The 19,689-nt window shown below is 49.7% G+C and overlaps 1 protein-coding gene across 5 annotated transcripts in view; it reads left to right on the top strand.

Annotated features, from left to right (window-relative positions):
* The window catches only part of LOC147114853 (nucleolar protein 4-like), a 924,917-nt gene that overhangs the window by 555,999 nt on the left and 349,229 nt on the right, over positions 1-19,689 (top strand). For all 5 annotated transcript variants that reach the window (XM_085992860.1, XM_085992856.1, XM_085992857.1 and 2 more), the window contains exon 6: positions 17,211-17,515. In XM_085992860.1, the coding sequence (XP_085848986.1) occupies positions 17,211-17,515 (305 nt within the window). The remainder of the gene's footprint in view (positions 1-17,210; positions 17,516-19,689) is intronic.

Raw genomic sequence — 19,689 nt, 5'->3', positions numbered from 1 at the left:
AAAATGCACTTCAGATGCCTTGACAGATCTGGAGGAGCCCTTCAGTATGCACCAGCCAGGGTCTCCAGAATCGTTGTGGTGTGCTGTGCCCTGTACAACATAGTGCAGCAGCAAGGATTAGCGCTGCATGAGGAGCAAGGCACTGAGCGCACAGCCTCTTCAGAGGAGAAGGAGCAGGAGGAGCAACAGCTGGAAGACGAGGAGGAGCAGGGGCTGGAGGAACCTGCAGGCCAGATCCCACCAGCACCTGAGCACATTGCTGCCCGGGAGGCCAGAGATGGCAGGAACGGGAGGGCAAATTATTATTTAAATGGCAATAGATTGGGAGAGGGGGAAGTACAGAGAGACCTGGGTGTTCTTGTACACCAGTCACTGAAGGCGAGCATGCAGGTGCAACAGGCGGTCAAGAAGGCAAACGGTATGCTGGCCTTCATAGCAAAAGGGTTAGAATACAGGAACAGGGATACCTTGCTGCAGCTGTACAGGGCACTGGTGAGACCACACCTCGAGTACTGTGTACAGTTTTGGTCGCCTCATCTGAGGAAGGATGTTCTTGCCATGGAGGGGGTGCAGCGGCGATTCACCAGGCTGATACCAGGAATGGCGGGAATGACCTATGAGGAGAGACTATGTAGTTTAGGGATGTACACACTGGAGTTTAGAAGATTGAGAGGGGACCTCATAGAAGTGTATAAAATTCTGACAGGTCTAGACAGACTGGATGCAGAAGGAATGTTTCCCTTGGCGGGTGAGAACAGAACTAGAGGACATAATTTAAGGATAAGGGCTAAACCATTTAGGACAGAGATGAGGGGGAATTTCTTCACTCAGAGAGTGGTGAACCTGTGGAACTCATTGCCACAGAGGGCAGTGTACGCCAGCTCATTAAATATATTTAAGAGGGAATTAGATATATTTCTACGGGCAAAAGGGGTTAAGGGTTACGGAGAGAAGGCGGGGACGGGATACTGAATTAAAGGATCAGCCATGATCTCATCGAATGGCGGAGCAGGCACGAAGGGCCGAATGGCCTACTCCTGCTCCTATCTTCTATGTATCTATGTATCTATCATGGCCAGACTTACTTAACTTTACGCAGTACATCCATATGGCTGCCACATGCTTCGCCAGGTTGGCAACACCCCACAGCCAGACCATAAAGCATCCCTAAAATGACCAATCTATTTCTTTCACAGTCACCACCATTGCTTGAGGTAAAGTTAGGTCTGACCTGTTATGTATTGTGTGTTCTATTGTGTGTTCTCCTCCCACCTGTGGTGGCGCTGTCACAGGAGATAAATGGTTGGGTATTCTCTCGGTTAAGTTTAGCTCTCTTTGTTCGGAACTTGCCAGAACTTCCTTTCCTCCACACCCATTGTTCCTGTCCTGAAAAAGGATGGATCTGTTCGAATCTGTGGGGATTTTAAAGTGACTATTAACCCGGTGCTGTCTGTGGAACAGTACCCTCTTCCCCTCATTGATGATCTTTTTACGGGCCTGGCCGGAGGGCAGAAGTTCAGCAAAATAGACTTATGCCAGGCTTATCTACAAATGCATGTCGATGACAAATCAAAGGAGCTGCTGACAATTGTGACACACAAGGGGCTATACAGGTACTGCCGCCTTCTGTTTGGAATTACGTCGGCCCCTGCTCTATTCCAAAGGACAATGGATCAGATTTTGAGTGGACTGCCAGGAGTCCAGTGTTACCTGGACGACATCCTTGTCACTGGGACAAATGAGGAGGATCATCTTCTGAACTTGGATGTGACACTACAACGACTGAAAGAGTACCGACTCAGAGTTCGTAAAGACAAATGTGAATTCTTTCAGTCTTCAGTTGAGTACCTGGGGCATGTGATTGACGCTACTGGCCTGCATAAGGCGCTGTCAAAGGTCAAGGCGATCGTGGAGGCCCCAGCACCCCAGAATGTGAGCCAGTTACGTTCATTTCTGGGGCTACTTAACTACTATGGGAAGTTTATTCCAGACTTAGCAACATTGCTGAAGCCGTTACATCAGTTGCTATGTCAAGGCAAAACACGGAAATGGACTGAACTGTGCAACGAAGCTTTCGCCCAATCAAAGAAAGCTTTGCTGAATTCGGAGGTCCTGACACACTTCGACCCAAAGCTACCCGTGCAGCTAGCATGTGATGTATCACCATATGGTGTGGGAGCAGTCATATCCCACATCATGCCTTCGGGTGAAGAGAAACCTATCGCCTTTGCATCACGCACCTTGAACAAGGCCGAGAGTAACTATGCGCAGATCGAGCGCGAGGCCTTGGGAATCGTTTTTGGAATTCGAAAATTTCATCAGTACCTGTTTGGGAGAAGGTTCACACTCCTGACAGACCACCGTCCATTGACTTCAATCTTCGGGCCCCACACCGGAATTCCGTCTCTCGCTGCAAGCAGGATGCAAAGGTGGGCTTTACTGTTGTCTGGACACACATACGACATCAAATATCACAAATCAGACTTGCACGGCAACGCAGACGGTCTCTCGAGGCTACCCTTGCCTGTTACTCCCCCAGAGCCTCGTCAGATAGACATCTTCTACTTTAGACAAGTGGAGGGATCACCTGTCACTGCAGTTCAGGTGCGAAGGTACACCCGCAACGATCCAATCCTGTCTGAGGTAATGGACAATGTAATTCGAGGGAGAGCGATAGGAGATTCTCCTAGTTTGAAACCTTACGTTTCAAAAAGAAATGAGCTCTCCGTCCAGGCAGGTTGTCTTCTTTGGGGACGCCGTGTCATCATTCCGCCACCTCTGAGGGAACCTATACTGCAACAACTTCATGCAGGCCACAGTGGGATGGTTTGGATGAAGGAAATGGCAAGAAGCTACTTCTGGTGGCCAGGTCTCGATGGGAATATTGAGGAGAAAGCCAAAACATGTTCCCCATGTCAAAGGGTCCGGAATGTTCCACAGCTGGCAACCCTACACCCCTGGGATTGGCCTGCAGAAGTGTGGCAGCGAGTACATGTGGACTTTGCCGGTCCTTTCGAAGGGAAGATGTTTATGGTGGTTGTGGACGCTCGTAGCAAGTGGCCGGAGGTCGCTGTGATGAGGTCTACCACGGCAGAGAAAACAATTGAGAAACTTGGTGAGATGTTCAGCCGTTATGGCTCACCGGAACAACTCGTAAGTGACAATGGTCCACAATTTGTATCACAGGAGTTTGCAACCTTCCTGCATGTGACTGGTGTCCAACACATCAGGTCTGCGCCCTATCATCCCTCTACTAACGGCCAGGCAGAAAGGTTCGTGCAAACTTTGAAGCATGCCTTGAAGGCATCGCAAGGTCAGGGCTCAATCCACCAATGTCTGAACAGCTTCCTGTTGTCCTACAGGAACGAGCCGCATGCCACAACCAAAACTTCCCCCGCTTCGCTCATGATGAAGAGGCAGTTGCGGACAAGTTTTGACTTACTCAAACCTCCAAGGGCAGAGCAGGTTGTCCATCGTCAACAACAAGCTCAAGTTGAAAAGAGAGAGTAAAGAGCCAAGGAGAGACGGTTTCATCCGGGAGAGCACGTCCTAGCTCAAAACTACTACACTAGACCAAAATGGGTTCCTGCTACGGTGATCGCGCAGACGGGCCCTGTGTCTTACACGGTTGAGACTGCTGAGGACGTCGTCTGGAGAAGACACACAGATCAACTGTTGCTAGGAGCAGAGACAGCCACAGAGGCTCCAACGGCTGGTTGGCCTGAACTGTTTCCGAATGATACCGCAAACCAGCATCCTTTGCCACAGTGCTCTTCTCCAACACAGGAAGTCAAAGAGACTGTTCCACCTGTGCAAACTCCTGACTTTCAACTGACACAGGCACCTTCTCCATCCAGGCCAGTGTCAATGCCTACTGCTGTGGAAGCCAGCGATGACCGCCAGTATCCTGTCAGAGAGCGGCGGCCTCCAAGACGCTTGGATCTGTAGGCTTAGTGACTTACCCACAAGACTGGGGCAGAATAAACCCCAGGGTAAAGTCAGGGTTTGAGGCAGTCTACCTCTACCTTAGGTTAGTTGAGTGTATTGAAAGTAACTTACCTATTGAGGAATAATGTGGACCTTCCATTTAAGAGGGGAGGAAATGTTATGTATTGTGTGTTCTATTGTGTGTTCTCCTCCCACCTGTGGTGGCGCTGTCACAGGAGATAAATGGTTGGGTATTCTCTCGGTTAAGTTTAGCTCTCTTTGTTTGGAACTTGCCAGAACTTCCTTTCCTTCCAATAAAGCACTTCATGTTTGAATCTCTGAGTTCTGAGTCCTAAATTGTGTCTAGGTAGAAAGGTACCGACACAACATGACCCTTCACTCCAACTAACTAAGCCATTTCCAAAGCTGCACACAAATTTGTCCAAGACCAGAAAGTTTTCAAAATAAAGAAATATATGGTTCATATGACATTAACTGAAACTTCACATTAACGTTGAATAAAACACCCAGGTGGCTACCCTTGTGAATCTACTTGTGTGGCATTTTTCTCTTACAAGTGCTTCTACATGGTGCTAACCCTGTGGCTTCAGCAGAGGTAGAGGTAGCCTGCTCACTTCCCTTCTGTGACTGCTTAGACACTTTTGATGGTCATCCTCTGGGTTTTGGAGCCTGTGATGGCCCCGCCAAAGTCTGCTCCTCCTGCGACTGTGCAGGGGCAGACTCAGCGATTGCTGTCCGGGGAGGCATCTGGAGCTCTGACTGAGGGGGTGGCAATGGGGGAGAAGTGTGAGCACTTTAAGAGGAGCCCCCACTTCCATGTCTCCTCTCACCAACATCCCTCTCATGGGCCACCCGCAATTCCCTGCTAGCAAGGAGCTGGAGAGCACTGACATAAGAAAACTACTAGGCACTTGGTCTAAGCATTAAACAAAGCTTTAATCAACTGTTTTACAACATGGAGATCGAGTTGTGTCCTTCACTAGTTCCTGTTAAGAATGTCCCTGCACAAGCTGGGCCCATGCCCGAGTATTTATACTCTCCCTGGACAGCGCCACCCGCAGGTCGCTCAGCATCACTTCACAAGTCTTTCTTTCATGAATGACCGATTCAAGTCATTCTTCCCGCCTGAAGGATTGGTAGTCCGGCGATTTCCTTCTATCGCATTAACCGGACTACGAATAGCCGCAGTCGTTTGGATCTCCGTTTGTGGCTGGAAGATACGTCACCTTGGACCGTGTCTTGGTCCCTGGGTCGCTTGGCTTGTACCGGCGGGCTGACAGAGCCCATGTCGCCTTGATTGACCTGAGGGAGACTGGGGAGATCGTGACTCCGGGTGCGGGTCCCCACAGGCGCAGAGCTGGCATCATCCTGCTCAGTAGTCGGTGATTGACCGGCATCCGGGCTTCGGGCGGTCATCCCGCGAGGAGCGCTCTGTTCCCTGGGTTGATCCGGTGGAGCGGCTGGCAGATCCCTTGACGTCCCGGGTAGGGCGTCATCCTCGGAGGAGTGCAGAGTATCGGCGTCGTTAATATGGATCCCTCTATCGATTGGGTCCGTGGGACCGGTTGGGCAGAGAGCCAGATCCCAAAGTGAAACTGTAGACTCCTGGCCATCAGGGTACCGCACATACGCGTATGTAGGATTGACATCCGTTAGTTCTACTTCGTCAATGAGGGGATCACTCTTGGAGGATCGGACGAATCTTCGGAGCAGCACGGGGTCAGGAGCTACCAACCATGATGGTAGGGACGTCACATGAGTGGAGCGACACTGGAACCCAAAGAATTATTCGTGAGGAGTAAGATTGGTGGATGTAGAAAGGAGAGACCTGATGGAATGCAATGCGTCAGGGAGCATAGTTTCTCACTGCTGGTCTGATAGGTTGTGACCTCAGTGCAAGACGAACAACGTTCCAAATGGTAGCGTTGTATCTCTCAACCTGTCCATTTTCAATAGGATGATACGGTGTCGTTTTACTTGTGGCGATTCCCCGTTGGGAAAGATAACTTTTGAGTTAGCTTGACATGAAGAAGGGACCCCGATCAGAGTGGATGAAATTGGCCATACCGCAAAGGGAAAAGACCTGATCGAGGCATTTGATCACTGTGGAAGTAAGCATATTGGGACAGGGGAAAGCAAAGGGAAAGCGTGAATATTTGTCCACTATAGTAAGCAAGTAAGGCCTAGAAATTCAGTTGTTTGCGCCAGCCGCTAGCGCCTTAGGAGGAGGAGAAGTGGGGCGCTAAGCGGCTAGCGCCCTGGCGCGGCGCGATCTGCGCCTCTCGCGAACTTCAGTTAAGATTTAGCGGCGGTGCAAAACCTTTGCGCGCGCTCAGCTGCGCGCGCAGATCCTGACGTCATTTCATGGTGCAACGCCCTTTGTGCGCCCCGAACTGGAAATTCAGTGGCGCCGGCCTATTGTGCACCTGGCGCCCCTAGCGACTGGTAGAGGGGAACGGTTCCCAGTCGCTGCGGGGTGCGGTGGCGCTAATTAAAGGGGACTCCTCCTGTAGTATAAATGGCAGCCATTTTGCACCACTCCTTCTTTGTGAGAGATGGATCTTTGGAGAGAGACAAAGGTGGAGAGCTTTCTGGTTTGGCTCAACACTCGCACAGGTACTTGTGGCTTCAGGCCACAGCTTTGCACTTGTCTTTAACTTCAGTGTCATAGCATTGATTGGAAACATATAATGGGGGCTGCAATGGGTGGAAACGTTGGGCTTCTCCATTGCATTCAAAGGGCTCAGAGACGCCGTGAGAGAGTGCCAGTCATGGCCAGACGGAGAAGGGCGAACAGGCGTCGGCAAAGGATGCCTTACCCACCCAGGGTATACCGCCAGCAGTTCTCATATCTGAACATGTCTGAGGAGCAGTGTGTTCGGAGGCTGTGATTCAGAAGGGCGGTGGTCACTGAGATCTGCCACCTGCTTCGCGGAGATCTGCAGCCACAGCTGAGGAGCAGGATGTCTCTTTCGGTGGCAGTGAAGGTGACGGTGGCTCTCAACTTCTATGCCACCGGCTCCTTCCAATCCGCTACTGGGGACATTTCCAACATCTCCCAGTTTTGCGGTACATTGCTGCATCCGCCAGGTGACCAATGCCCTTTTCAGAAGGAGACGTCAGTTCATCTCCTTCCCCATGACTGTTGACAAGCAGCAAGAGCGTGCAATGGGCTTTGCAGCATTAGCGGGCTTCCCCATGGTGCAGGGCGCCATTGACTGCACGCATGTGGCTTTGCGGGCACCTCTAGAGAATGCCGAGGATTACCGCAACCGGAAGGGCTACCATTCGCTCAACGTGCAGTTGGTGTGTGACCACAGGCAGCTCATCCTAGCTGTCAATGCCCGCTTTCCAGGCAGCAGTCACGATGCCTTCATCCTGTGCCAGACTTCTGTGGCAGACATGTTCGAGGCCCAGCCTTACCTACGAGGATGGCTTCTCGGGGACAAAGGCTATCCTTTGTGCACCTGGCTGATGACCCCGCTCCGCGCGCCCAGCACCCCTGCTGAAGAGGGATACAATGACAGCCATCAAGCAACCAGGAACATCATTGAGCAAACAATCGGTGTGCTGAAGCAATGGTTCCGCTGTCTGGATTGTTCCGGGGGAGCCCTACAGTACTCGCCTGAACGAGTCTCCCATTTCGTTGTCGTGTGCTGCATGCTGCACAACCTGGCTATCCGCAGGACTCAGCCACTGCCAGCAGACATTAGAGGACCACCAGAGGAGGAGGAGGAGGAGGAGGATCAGCACAGGAGGGAGGCAGAAAGTGCAAGGGCCGCCCATCAGCGGCATATTGCAAGTCGGTTCTAGGCCCCCTCTCAGGGAATGGCTTGTGCCAATGGCAGAAGACGAATGTAGCTGCTCCACAAGCCCTCAGCCGAGCAGGGCAACCAGGACTTCCAAAAGAAAGCATGGACAGTGCGATTTAAGAAATTTTTTTACTGTGATACCTCTGTGCCCTTCCCACATGACAAACTAATGGAGAGAAACCCCCCCCCCCCAAAACACAAATACACCAGTCTCGGCCTTTAAATATGAAACAAATACACCAGTCTCGGCCTTTATATATGAAACAAATACACCAGTCTCGGCCTTTATAAGTAAAACAAATATAACAGTCTCGGCCTTTAAATATGAAACAAATACAGCAGTCTCGGCCTTTATATATGAAACAAATACACCAGTCTCGGCCATTAAATATGAAACAAATACACCAGTCTCGGCCTTTATATATAAAACAAAACATTTGGCCACACCTTCTACTTTATCCCCTGCGAGGGTGATCCGTTTTGCTTCCGTGACTGGCCCCTACCCGCCCTGCAGCTCCTCCTCAATGGGACCCTAGTGGCTGCAGCAAGGCTGGGGGAAGGCTGCTGAGGGTCAGATGGTGAGATGGCAGATGCCCTTGGGGGTCGGCCTGGACCAGCTCTGGGCCTGGAGGGGCCGGCTGCTGACTGCTCCAACTCTAATTGGGCGGCAGCGGTCTGTCCAACAGCTGGTGGCAGCTGCAATGGAGGAGTGACAGTGTTGGCTGCAGGAATGCTGCCAACCTGACAGATCACAGGCACTCCCGGGTCGGCTGATACATTGGCACGAGCACGGGCCAGCACTGCAGCATGCGCAGCAATCTGCTGAGGCACAGACTGCTGGGCTGCTGCGGCACGGCGAGTGCCCCGGCGATGCCTGGCCGATCCAGCGAGTGTGGCTGCAGTTAGTGCCCGTGTGGCCCTGGTCTGTGTCTGCATGACAGCAGCCAGTGAATGCACGGCACGACTGAGCACTTGGCTAGAAGCCGCCTGTGAAGCAGCGAAGTCCTGCTGACTCCTAGCCTGTGCTGCCGCGACGTCCTGCAGACTCCTGGCCTGTGCTGCACTGAATTGTTGCAGACTCCTGGTCTGTGCTGCACTGAATTGTTGCAGACTCCTGGCCTGTGCTGCCGCGACGTCCTGCAGACTCCTGGCCTGTGCTGCCCCGAATTCCTGCACATTCATTGCCAGTGACTCTATGGAGTCAGGCATCCTTGCCACTGCAGCCATGAGCTCAGTGTGCCTGCGCTCAGCCTGGGCCCCCATTTCCGCTAGGAGCCGCACCTCCTCTGCGCTAACCGTAGCAGGACTGGAGGCCGCACTCACCCTCCGAGGAGAAGGCCGCCGAGCTTCCCCACCCCTCCCGTGTTGCTGCAGCCCGCTGGTCCCCGGAGCTTCACTATCCTCCGACCCTTCCCCCCTGCTCCCCTCCAGGGAAGACGTGTCACCATCATGGCCATGGGCTGCCTCGGCTGAGGGTGTCCCTGATGGGCTGGCTTCCTCTTCCTCCTCCTCTATGTCTGACTCGGACACAGTGCCAGCTTGAGGGGCCGCCTCCTCACCTGGCGAGTCACCATCTGAAAGCAGGGAGGCAAAGAGTTGCTTTAGAGTGAGGACAGGACGGCAGCGAGGGAGGCATGAGTGCTGCTGTGCACTGCATTGGTTCGATAGTGGCAAAGGATGCTGGTGTGAGGCGCAAGTGGAAAGGGAGAGGTCAAAAAGGTGATGACCTTACCATTGGTGCCCAGAACAGGATCAGCATCTCCAGTGGCGACGGGGCCACTCAGCCGGCCTGCCATGATCCACGCCACTCGCTGCTCGAGGTCGCTCAGCTGTTTCAGGTCAGGACGGCCTCCCCCGATCTGTCGCTGCTGTCTTCTGTTATGCGTCAGCTTGGCCTGCAAGAGAAAGGACAGCCTCTAAGTACAGTGTCAAGCCCTGATCTTGCCCGCACTGCCTCCCATGGTCGATTAGCCCTGACAGTGTCAAGCCCTGATCTTGCCCGCACTGCCTCCCATGGTCGAATAGCCCTGACAGTGTCTAAAGTCCTGAATGCGCAATTGCCTTTCATGACAGTCCCATAGCTGCTGGATGAGGACTGGCCATTAGGGCTTTCAGACCCGTTTGGCCATAAAGTGAGGTGCACATGCAGGGATGAAGAGGATACTGGAAAGGGTACTCACCCTGACAACCCGAGTGAGGTCGTTGAATTTTTTCCGGCACTGTGTTGGTGTCCTGCCAACCACGCTGTTGGACGTGACCCTGTTTGCCACATCCTTCCATGCTTTCCGATATTCGGTGGGCAGCGGCCTCCTGCCACCCTCAGGGAAGAGGATACGGCGCCTGCGGTCCACTGCGCCAACCAGCAGCCTCAGGTCACCCTCGCCGAAGCGCTGTGCTCTCTCCCTGGCCTTTTCCATTCTCCTGGGCGTGGAGCTGTTCCAGAAGCAGTGTTCAGGCCTTGCCTTAGGGCTGCAGTGTGCAGGGCGTGGCAGCCAAGCAATTCCATCCTCCCCCTTTAAGTGCTGACCGGCGCCTGATTGTCTGCCCTCAATGAGCAACTCGCCGCACCTGTGCTGCGCCCGCCTTAGGTGTTTGCGCCCCGGATCGCCGGCTTAGCGCCTAATGATAGTCGTGCATCGCCTGCTTTAGCGCAGCAGCAACCTCTTGGGGCGATGCAACTGAACATCAGCGAAGGTGGCGCTAAGTTGCGCCGGGCGCAAAAGTTAGCGAACGCCATGCTGTAGCGCCCCAAACGTGGCTATACTGAATTTCTAGGCCTAAGTGTTTCGCGTTGAAGAAGGCAGTGGCCCCTTAAAGTCAATGCTGAGTCGCTGCATAGGCTGTGTAGCGTGTATGAGCGAGCCATCCAACGGACGGAAGAATTGCGGTTTTAATTCCGCGCAAATTCTACAAGTGGAGCATGTTCTTTTCATGTCTTCTGTAGAAAATGGGAGATTTTTAGATCGCACAAAGTGTAACATACGGGTAACGTCAGGATGGCATAAGTCAGTATGAAGATCTGCAAGAGTCGAAGTTGACACGGAAGAGCAGAATGCACGCGTGAGGGTATCCGGGGCCACATTATCTTGCTGGGTCGATAACGTATGCTGTAGCGAAAGGCAGCCAATTCCATTCTCCAGAGCTGTATCTTGTTATTCTTGACCTTAGTGCGTTTCCGGTTATCCAGCATAAAGGCCACGGAGCGTTGATCGGTTATAAGCGTGAAATGGCGACGAGCGAGAAAATGACTCCATTTACATACTGCTTCGATGATAGCCGTAGCCTCCTTCTCGACAGGAGGATAATGGAGCTTGCTACCCTGCAAAGTTCTGGACTGAAATGCAACGGGTCGACCACCTTGATTCAAGGTAGCCGAGATCGCCACATCCGATGCATCGCACTCGACCACGAAAGGGAGGTTTTCGTCGATGGAACGAAGCGTGGCTTTTTCCAGTTGTTTGAGGAGGTCAAAAGCTGAAATAGCCATCGCATCCAACAAAAATCACTTTGCATGAAGCAGGGGCTGGATCTTGTCGTAAAAGTGGGGTATCCACTTCGCATAATAGGCAAACATGCCGAGGGCCCGACGAAGAGAGGTGAGATTCGTAGGAGGAGGGAGCTCCTGAAGTGAACGAAGTCGCTCCGGACCCTGTTTGATGACACCATTGCCCACCCAGTAGCCAAGGATGTTGACCGATGGTACTGATTTCACAGATTTGGACTAATTTAAGGTTAAGTTGCGATGATGGAGAACATCAAGAAATTTCTGGAGGTTGGCATCATGCTCCTTCTGGTCATGTCCAGCAATGGTGATATTATCTAGATATGGCAAAGTGCCCGATAAGTTCTCCTGTTTAACTAGGCTGTCCATTGCCCGTTGAAAGATGGCCACCCCATTGGTGACCCCAAATGGAAGGCGACAAAACTGGTAAAGCCGACCATTGGCCTCAAAGGCCGTATACTTTTTGTCAGAGTCCTTTAACGGTACTTGATGGTATGCGCTCTTTAAGTCAAAAGTTGAAAATACCCTGTAGTTGGTAAGGTTATTGACCATGTCATCGATGCATGGTAGTGAGTAGGCATCCAGGTCAGTATACTGGTTAATAGTTTGCGAGTAATCGATGCAAAGACATTTCTTGTGTTGCTTCAGAGGATTTTTAACAATGACGACTTGAGCCCGCCAGGGAGATGAACATGGCTCAGTGATACCGTCCGCTAGAAGGCGAGCGATTTCTGCCTCGATAAAGGATAGGTCATCTTGACTGAAACGTCGTGATTTAGTGACTATGGGCTTACATCAGGGGGAAAGATTGGTAAACAAGGAGGGCTTGTCGAGCGAAGCCGCCGAAAGCGCACAAAACGGTACTTTGGAAATAGTAAGCTCTGGCTTTGACCCTCCAAACTCAAAAGTGAGTCTTTTGTGTTGCTTCTGGATATCCTGTCCCAGGAACACATCACTGCATAGGTTTTTGAGCACCCCAAGCCGGGTGGAAAAATAAGTGTGGCCATTGAGAATAAGGTCGACAAGACAAAAGCCGGAAGCGTTGGTGGTCAGTTTTGTCAGAGCCATTGCAATTTCCCTGTCCGAGGGGTAAATAAACAGTTTTAACTTACTGACAGCCTGCTCACTGATGAAGCTGTCAGAGCTACATGAGTCGATTAGTGCACTCAAAATGTGTCCATTTACCGAAACCTTTGTGGCTGCATGGGACAAGCTTTGGGGAAAAACAGCTGTGATGGGAGGAGGGGCAGTTTTATACTTGACAGCTGTAACATTAGTAGTGGCTCTTGCGGGAGGAGCAGTTTTATAGATGACAGCTGTAACATTAGTAGTGGCTCTTGGGGATGGAACAGTTTTATAGATAGCAGCTGTAACCCTAGGAGAGGCTTTTGTCTGACATACTTTAGAAAAGTGACCTTTCTTACTGCAATGATTGCAGTTTGCATTGCGAGCAGGACAAAATTTCCGAGAGTGAAATGCACCTCCACAGAAGAAACACTTCTTTTTAGATCATCAGGATGCCGCTAGGGTAGGGTCCTCATCAGCTAGGATAGAGTCGTCATCAGTGAGGGCTTCTGCCTGAGGCTTATCGGAGGAGTCACTAAAAGTGAGAGCAGCAGTCCGTGCACGTGGTAAAAGATAGGCATCTGCGTTTTTTTCTGCTAAGTCCAGAGAGTATGCCTGGTAATAGGCAGCTTGTAACTTGAGGGTTTTATTCTCCAACAGACGCTGGCGTATGAAGGGAGACGCAATTCCATTAATAAAAGAATCACAAATTAATTCCTCCTGGTACTGCTCAGCTGAGACAGCTTTGAGATTACAGTCTTTGCTGAGCCTGCGAAGCTTTTGAAGGAATTCATCAAGTGATACCCCAGGTTGTTGTCGAGTTGTGGCCAGTAAGTGCCAAGCAAAAATTTCGTTTGGGGCCTTAACATATAGTTGCTGCAGTATTTGGATAGCGGAGTCAAAGTCTACACAGTCTTCGATATAGTCAAGCACATGAGGAGATACATAATTGGCATGCATTTATAACTTATCAGGAACATTCTCACCACAAGCCCCGAGGAAGTTGCGGAAGGTGCGATACCAGTGTTTCCATACCTTAGCAGTTGTAGGTGAATTCGGGTCCAGGTCAAGACGGGCAGGTCTGAGTAGTTTCTCCATGATGGATTGATTACTACGTCTGGTTCCCTTCTACCATTTGAGTCGTAGCCGTCTGTTCTCAAAATCACTCAGAGTGTGGAGCAAGTTTCAGTTGATTAAATTGATGTAAGAAAACTATTAGGCACTTGGTCTAAGCATTAAACAAAGCTTTAATTAACTGTTTTACAACATGGAGGTCTAGTTGTGTCCTTCATTAGTTCCTGTTAAGAATGTCCCTGCACAAGCTGGGTCCGTGCTCGAGTATTTATACTCTCCCTGGACAGTGCCACCCGCAGGCCACGCAGCATCACTTCACAAGTCTTTCTTTCATGAATGACCGATTCATGTCAAGCACCTTGCTGCACATCAGTGGGGTCATGAAGACCCACATCTACACTGACATCACTTGTAGAGAGGAGGTCTATGAGCCTCTGCCATCTATTCTCCATAGATAGTCATCTATCCTCCATAGATAGTTATCTATGCTCCATAGAGACTGTGTGCTCCTGTGAGTGGCAGATTAGCTGCTCCATGTAGGTGGCCATCCTATCCATGGAGGAACCTACAGTCGCCATCGCCTGCGACACGGTGGTCCTCATATTGGAGATGGACTCCTTTATTACATAGAAACATAGAAACATAGAAGATAGGAGCAGGAGTAGGCCATTCGGCCCTTCGAGCCTGCTCCGCCATTCAACGAGATCATGGCTGATCATCCAAACCCTAGCACCCGGTCCCTACACCGACAGCCATCCCACCCAAGCCCTATCCCCGTAACCCCACGTATTTAATCCCCCCTAACACTAAGGGTCAATTTTTTAATCATGGCCAATCAACCTAACCCGCACATCTTTGGACTGTGGGAGGAAACCGGAGCACCCGGAGAAAACCCACGCAAACACGGGGAGAATGTGCAAACTCCACACAGACAGTCACCCGAGGCCGGATTTGAACCCGGGTCCCTGGCGCTGTGAGGCAACAGTGCTAACCACTATGCCACCGTGCTGCCCTTCTCTGAACATTTGCAGACATCGCCCTCGCAAAACCTGTCAGAGCCTCCTCCACTTGTTTCTGCAGCTCCAGGATCGCCCTCTTTGTGATGGCCCCTGAGGCTCAGCATCTGCATGCAACTAAGCTGAGCTGGGAGAGTCCTGTGCCCTCCGACGAGGAGTCTCCAGTGCTGTCCCTGTCTCCACCATCTGCTCTTGCTCACTTGTGACTTGTGACAGACCCGGTGACAGCACTAGTCTATCTCGCGAGGGACCCACCGAGGTGTGTGTCTTTGCAATGGTGCTGGGTGCGCTTCTGTCTGGTGACAGTGCACACTCAGAGGCTGGAGTCTTCCTCTTGGACAGTGGGGGGGTGGCTCTTGATGGATCTGTGGGAGAGTAAAGAGATGAGTTAGATATGTCATATGTAGATTGGGTACAGATAACATTATGCACATTCAATGGCTGCTGACATCAGTCCCCATATGAGTGACTGCTGTATGCCATGTGGCTGTATGATATGTAATCCTGTCACCAGGTTGCTGAGATTTCCCCCTCTCTCCATCTCTCACCTCCAGCTGCTCAGCAACTCCTGACAGCTCTAATGCAGCCTCCTCTGCTGTTGAGAGGGTAGCCATTGATGGGGTTCCACCGCCAGTCCTCTCCCTCTCCCTCTTATTGTGAGCTTTCTTTTCCTGCAAGGAGGGAAAGAAGGGAAGGTTGAATTAGAGTGATGGAATGAGTGTAAGGAATGGATGGGTTACATCTGTAGAGAGTGACTATGATGGAGTGGGGTGGAAATTCCAAGTGGCCTCTTTGTGTGTTGTTAGTTGGTATGATTGCACTAGGATAAGGGTGAGTGTGAGGGGTGGCTAGTAAGATGGGGATGTGATAATGTAGATAGGGAGAGAGGGATGGGTGGAGGTGCAACGTATGTTGGTGTGAATAGGGATGTGCAGGAGTAGGGTTGGGAAGGCAGAGTGATGGGGACGTGATGAGAGGCACAGCAGGATGAAGGTGAGTGTGGGTTTGGACTCATCTTACCTGATCTAACAAGATCTTTGAAACATTTGCGGCACTGCACCCAGGTCCTCCTGATGACATCCCTGCTATTGACCTCCTCTGCAATTTGGAGCCATGCTGTCTTGGTCTGCTGGGGAGGTCTCTTCCGGCCATCAGCAGGGAAGAGGACCTCCCTGCGTCCTCTGACTCCCTCCACAAGCATACGGAGGGAGTCATCGGAGAACCTGGGTGCAGTCCTCTGCATCTTTGCAGTCATCTTTGCTAGTCTGGGCAGCAGTGTAATTGTGCAGTGCAGTGACTGCACTATCCTAGATGAGCCTTCAAATGCAATGTGGCCATGGCTCCTTTAAATATCCTGGCTGAGAACGCGTCATCGATCACGTCACCAGACCTGCACCATTTAATTGGGCCGGGTAACACACAGGGCGGGCTTAATAGGCCCTATTAGTGTAAAATCGTTTTGTGGAGTGGGACGGAACCAGCAACGGGCTCGCGATCTGCCATGGCGGCCGCACGCACCGGACCTGCCCAGGTCAAGAAAATGAATCCCTTTTAATGACCATTTAAATTTGATGCATCCAACTATTTAACTGCTATGAATTCATTCATACACACTGCTACAGCCTATGAGCACTTGGTTTAGTAACTGTTAAGCTATGAAATCTATGCAAAATGAAAGCCTGTAAAGCACAGGGTGCATATACAGTCATCTTCAATACCTCAGTGGTGACAAAAATAACTTCTGACTGCGTGTTGCTTCTGCATTTTCTGGCTCTTTGCAATAGCATAATTCCACTGAACATTTTGTAGAAAACAAATGAGTGGGGTTATTTTGAGCTGAGCTACTTTTGGTGTATTAATAACGGAGGCAGACAATGTGGCTCACTGTATTGGGTTATTGGGCTAACATGATCAGGTGGATTTTACTATCCGAGCAGAAAGCCAGAGGGAGCCGATGGGCCTCCGTGGGAAGCTTTGGCCGATTTTTATGGCCAGGCCTCATTTACATCCCGCTATACTCGCTACCCACCCGAAACAGGTAGAGAGAGGCAGTTGACTGGCTTCAGGCAAGTCAAAATTGCGGGGCCTTTCGGCCACCCACTGGTGGTGGGGTATGGTGGTCATTTCAGGGGTAGGAACGTGGGAGGATCCCGGGCAGCAGAGGCCCAGGCTTTCCTTATGGGGCCCAGAGAAGTACTAGAGAAACAGACATAAAACGGACACAGCGAGGGCCAATTTCAGTGAGCAACGTCCCATGCCAGGGGTATGGGTGCTGTCATATTGGCATAGTTTAGATCTCTAAAACTATTGTGAAGTCAACCCAGCACTTAGGCATAATTAATGAGGAAAACTTATTAACCACGTGATGAATACTGACAGTTGGAATTTAAAAATAAAAATATGAAGTCTTAAGATTGAAAGCTTATTGAAAACACCGGCATTAGCACAAAATGGTTCTATATATAAAAGCAAAACACTGCGGATGCTGGAAATCTGAAATAAATATAGGAAATGCTGGAAATACTCAGCAGGTCAGGCAGCATCTGTGGAGAGAGAAACAAAGCTAACGTTTCAGGTCGATGACCCTTCGTCAGAACTCTCCACAGATGCTGCCTGACCTCCATGGTTCTATATATGTCGGTTTCAATCCCCATGGCTTCTGATTGCATCTCATGCTAATTGGGCTAATATGATATGCTGTCATGAAAGAACACTTCAGCTCATATTGCAGAAACTGATGTTTGGGTCAGAAAAGTAGATAAGTCCTAAAGTCTGGCATTTTTGTCTTTACAGAAGATTCATCTGTCGAGTGTTTCAATGGAAATGAGACCTTGGTGCTTAATTCTAGTGCTGCAGAGGGAGGTCACTGTGGGGAGATGTATGCAAGTATGGGAGACATTAATGGTAATGGAACAGCCAATCCAGACCACTCTGCTAGCCAGGATGAGCAACCAATAAACCTGAGTGACAGTCCTCTATCAGTCCAGGTAACACCAGACTATGGTACAGATAACAGCAGTAATGGAAGAAGAAACCGCATCAAATACACAGTTACTGAGATTAAAATGGAGCGAGATTCAAGAGATTTGGGAAGCAAGGTAAGAAATGATTAGATGTTACAACAAACGTTATTTCTAGATTTTGAGATTGTAATGTGTTTAGCAATTCTACTGCAAATATGGGGAAATCAATCTGACAGCAGTCATTCAAAAACAATATAACCTTGAAATCCTTCTGAGAAAAAGGGTAAAACTGCAATCCTGTTTTTTTTAATAACTGGTGCGTTTTGAAGGTGTATTGGATAATGGTATTGACTGATGTTCGATTACCCAACAACAATATGCTTGTAATAGAAATGTTGTTGAAGTGTTATTCAATATTAGAAGTAAAACCAAACTTTTAGTTTATTTTACAGGTTGGTCTTTTTCTGGCAACTGTTTACATTCAATTTAGAGAATTCAGATATAAAATCTCTCGTCCAGAGCCTGATCTTTTAAGAACATGTACTATTATTGTTTTATTATTTGTACTGTAATGTATTTTTTAATTGCTTGCACAGTTGTATCTCTGATTATTTGCACCATGCAGTCTGACTTCGAATGTCAGTTTCACCCATTTTAATCTGCAGCACAAAGAGCTATTGAGCATCACTAAGTACTTAACATACCTATATCTGCTATGGTTTTGAGGAAGGAAATGATCCACTGCAAATGCAGAGAACATTTCCTTCTCAAGATCAAAAGGCAAAAGTTGAGAAGCTCCCAGATAACTCAAGAGTTTATACTGTCAATCGAGCAGAAAGGTTCAATCACTGTTGTGTCCTCAGCTGATCGTAGCTTGGGTACTACTATTGGCCTGAGCGCCGTTGGAGGGAGGTGGGGGAAATTGGACAGAGTCTGCTCCTTATTGCTAACTAGCAGCCTCAACTGGTAGAAAGGTTGTCAACATTGGTTGGATGTATTCCTGGAGGCTTCATTGTGTGATCCCCTTTCCCCACCTCAAATGGCACTGCTCCCACCATTGGTTGCCGGACACGTCCATCCTTGCAACGCACTTCCTTCCCACGCCGATTGGAAAGTGAACAGACTCTGCATTATCCAATTGACTATCAATCAAATAACTTTTTTCCCCATTTCCAATATTTTTATAACTAATAAACAAACGTATTCAAAGAAACTGAAAATAACACAGAAATGTTTTTGTTGATGAATTTTTCTCCCGGGATGCTTGCAGCAGTGTCCAGGAGATTAACCTTTTAATTTCTGGAGACTCCAGAACAATCATGGGAGGTTTAGCAACTTGGAAGTGGACATTCAACAGGATTGATTGTAACACCCTGTTTGGTCAACTGAAGAATGAGCACTTGTGAAAATGTACCTCAGCAAGAAGTAAACGCTTTCAGGAGGGGAGAAAAAATAAATAGGCAAAAGCAAAATGACTGTTTCATGTATATATTTTTTTAAATACCTAAAGCTACAGCATATTAGAGGAGAAAGTAAAATATATCCTTGGCACAGTGCAAACTAAAGGAAATGTAATTCTATTTTTCTGAAGCAAGAGCTTTCAGTTTACATGAAGTGAAGTATGGTAAATCATTCAAGAGATGCTGGCTTTTACAGTTCTGAAATACAAAAACTCCTCACTTCTGTGGGATGGTGACAATGGGCTGGATTTTCATTCAGGTGCGGGTTGGTGTCATGTAATCCGCATTTCGTGTTATCCACATGAATCTAAATGGATGTGGGAGATTAATGCAATTTTAACTTAATTGTCCAATTGATTTCCAAAGTGCGGGAACCCTTGACAAATGAGTTTCTCCTGACTGAAAATTGCCTCCGATGACGTCATCATTGCTGCTGCATTTAAGGTCTACAGCAAGCCTTGCTTCTCCTGCAGACTGCCAAGCTTTTTGACTGTGGAGTGAGAGGGACCCGGAGGCTCCATGAGCAGCGGGAGACCCAGATCAGCTCCTCGTTTTGACGAGGTGGCCTTGCAGGCTTTAGTAGATGGGGCTGCAGCCAACAGGGAGGAGCTCTTCCCTTCTATAGGGAGGAAGAGGCCTCCCAAGCAGACCAAGGCAGCATGGATGCAGGTGGCTGAGGAGGTCAACTCCTTGGGAGTCACCCGCAGAACTTGGATTCAGTGCCGCAAGAGATTTTATGACCTTCTCTGCACTGGAAAAGTGAGTATGATTTTCCCATCAGCCTCAACCTGATCCCCATTGCCTTTCCTCACCAGCACTCAGCTTCAGCAATCTCTTCCTCCACATCCC

The sequence above is a fragment of the Somniosus microcephalus genome, chromosome 7, assembly GCF_052327205.1.
Source record: "Somniosus microcephalus isolate GS21.2 chromosome 7, FLI_Smic_1.0, whole genome shotgun sequence".
Classification (NCBI taxonomy): Eukaryota; Metazoa; Chordata; class Chondrichthyes; order Squaliformes; family Somniosidae; genus Somniosus; species Somniosus microcephalus.
This window is presented reverse-complemented; position numbering and strand designations above follow the sequence as displayed.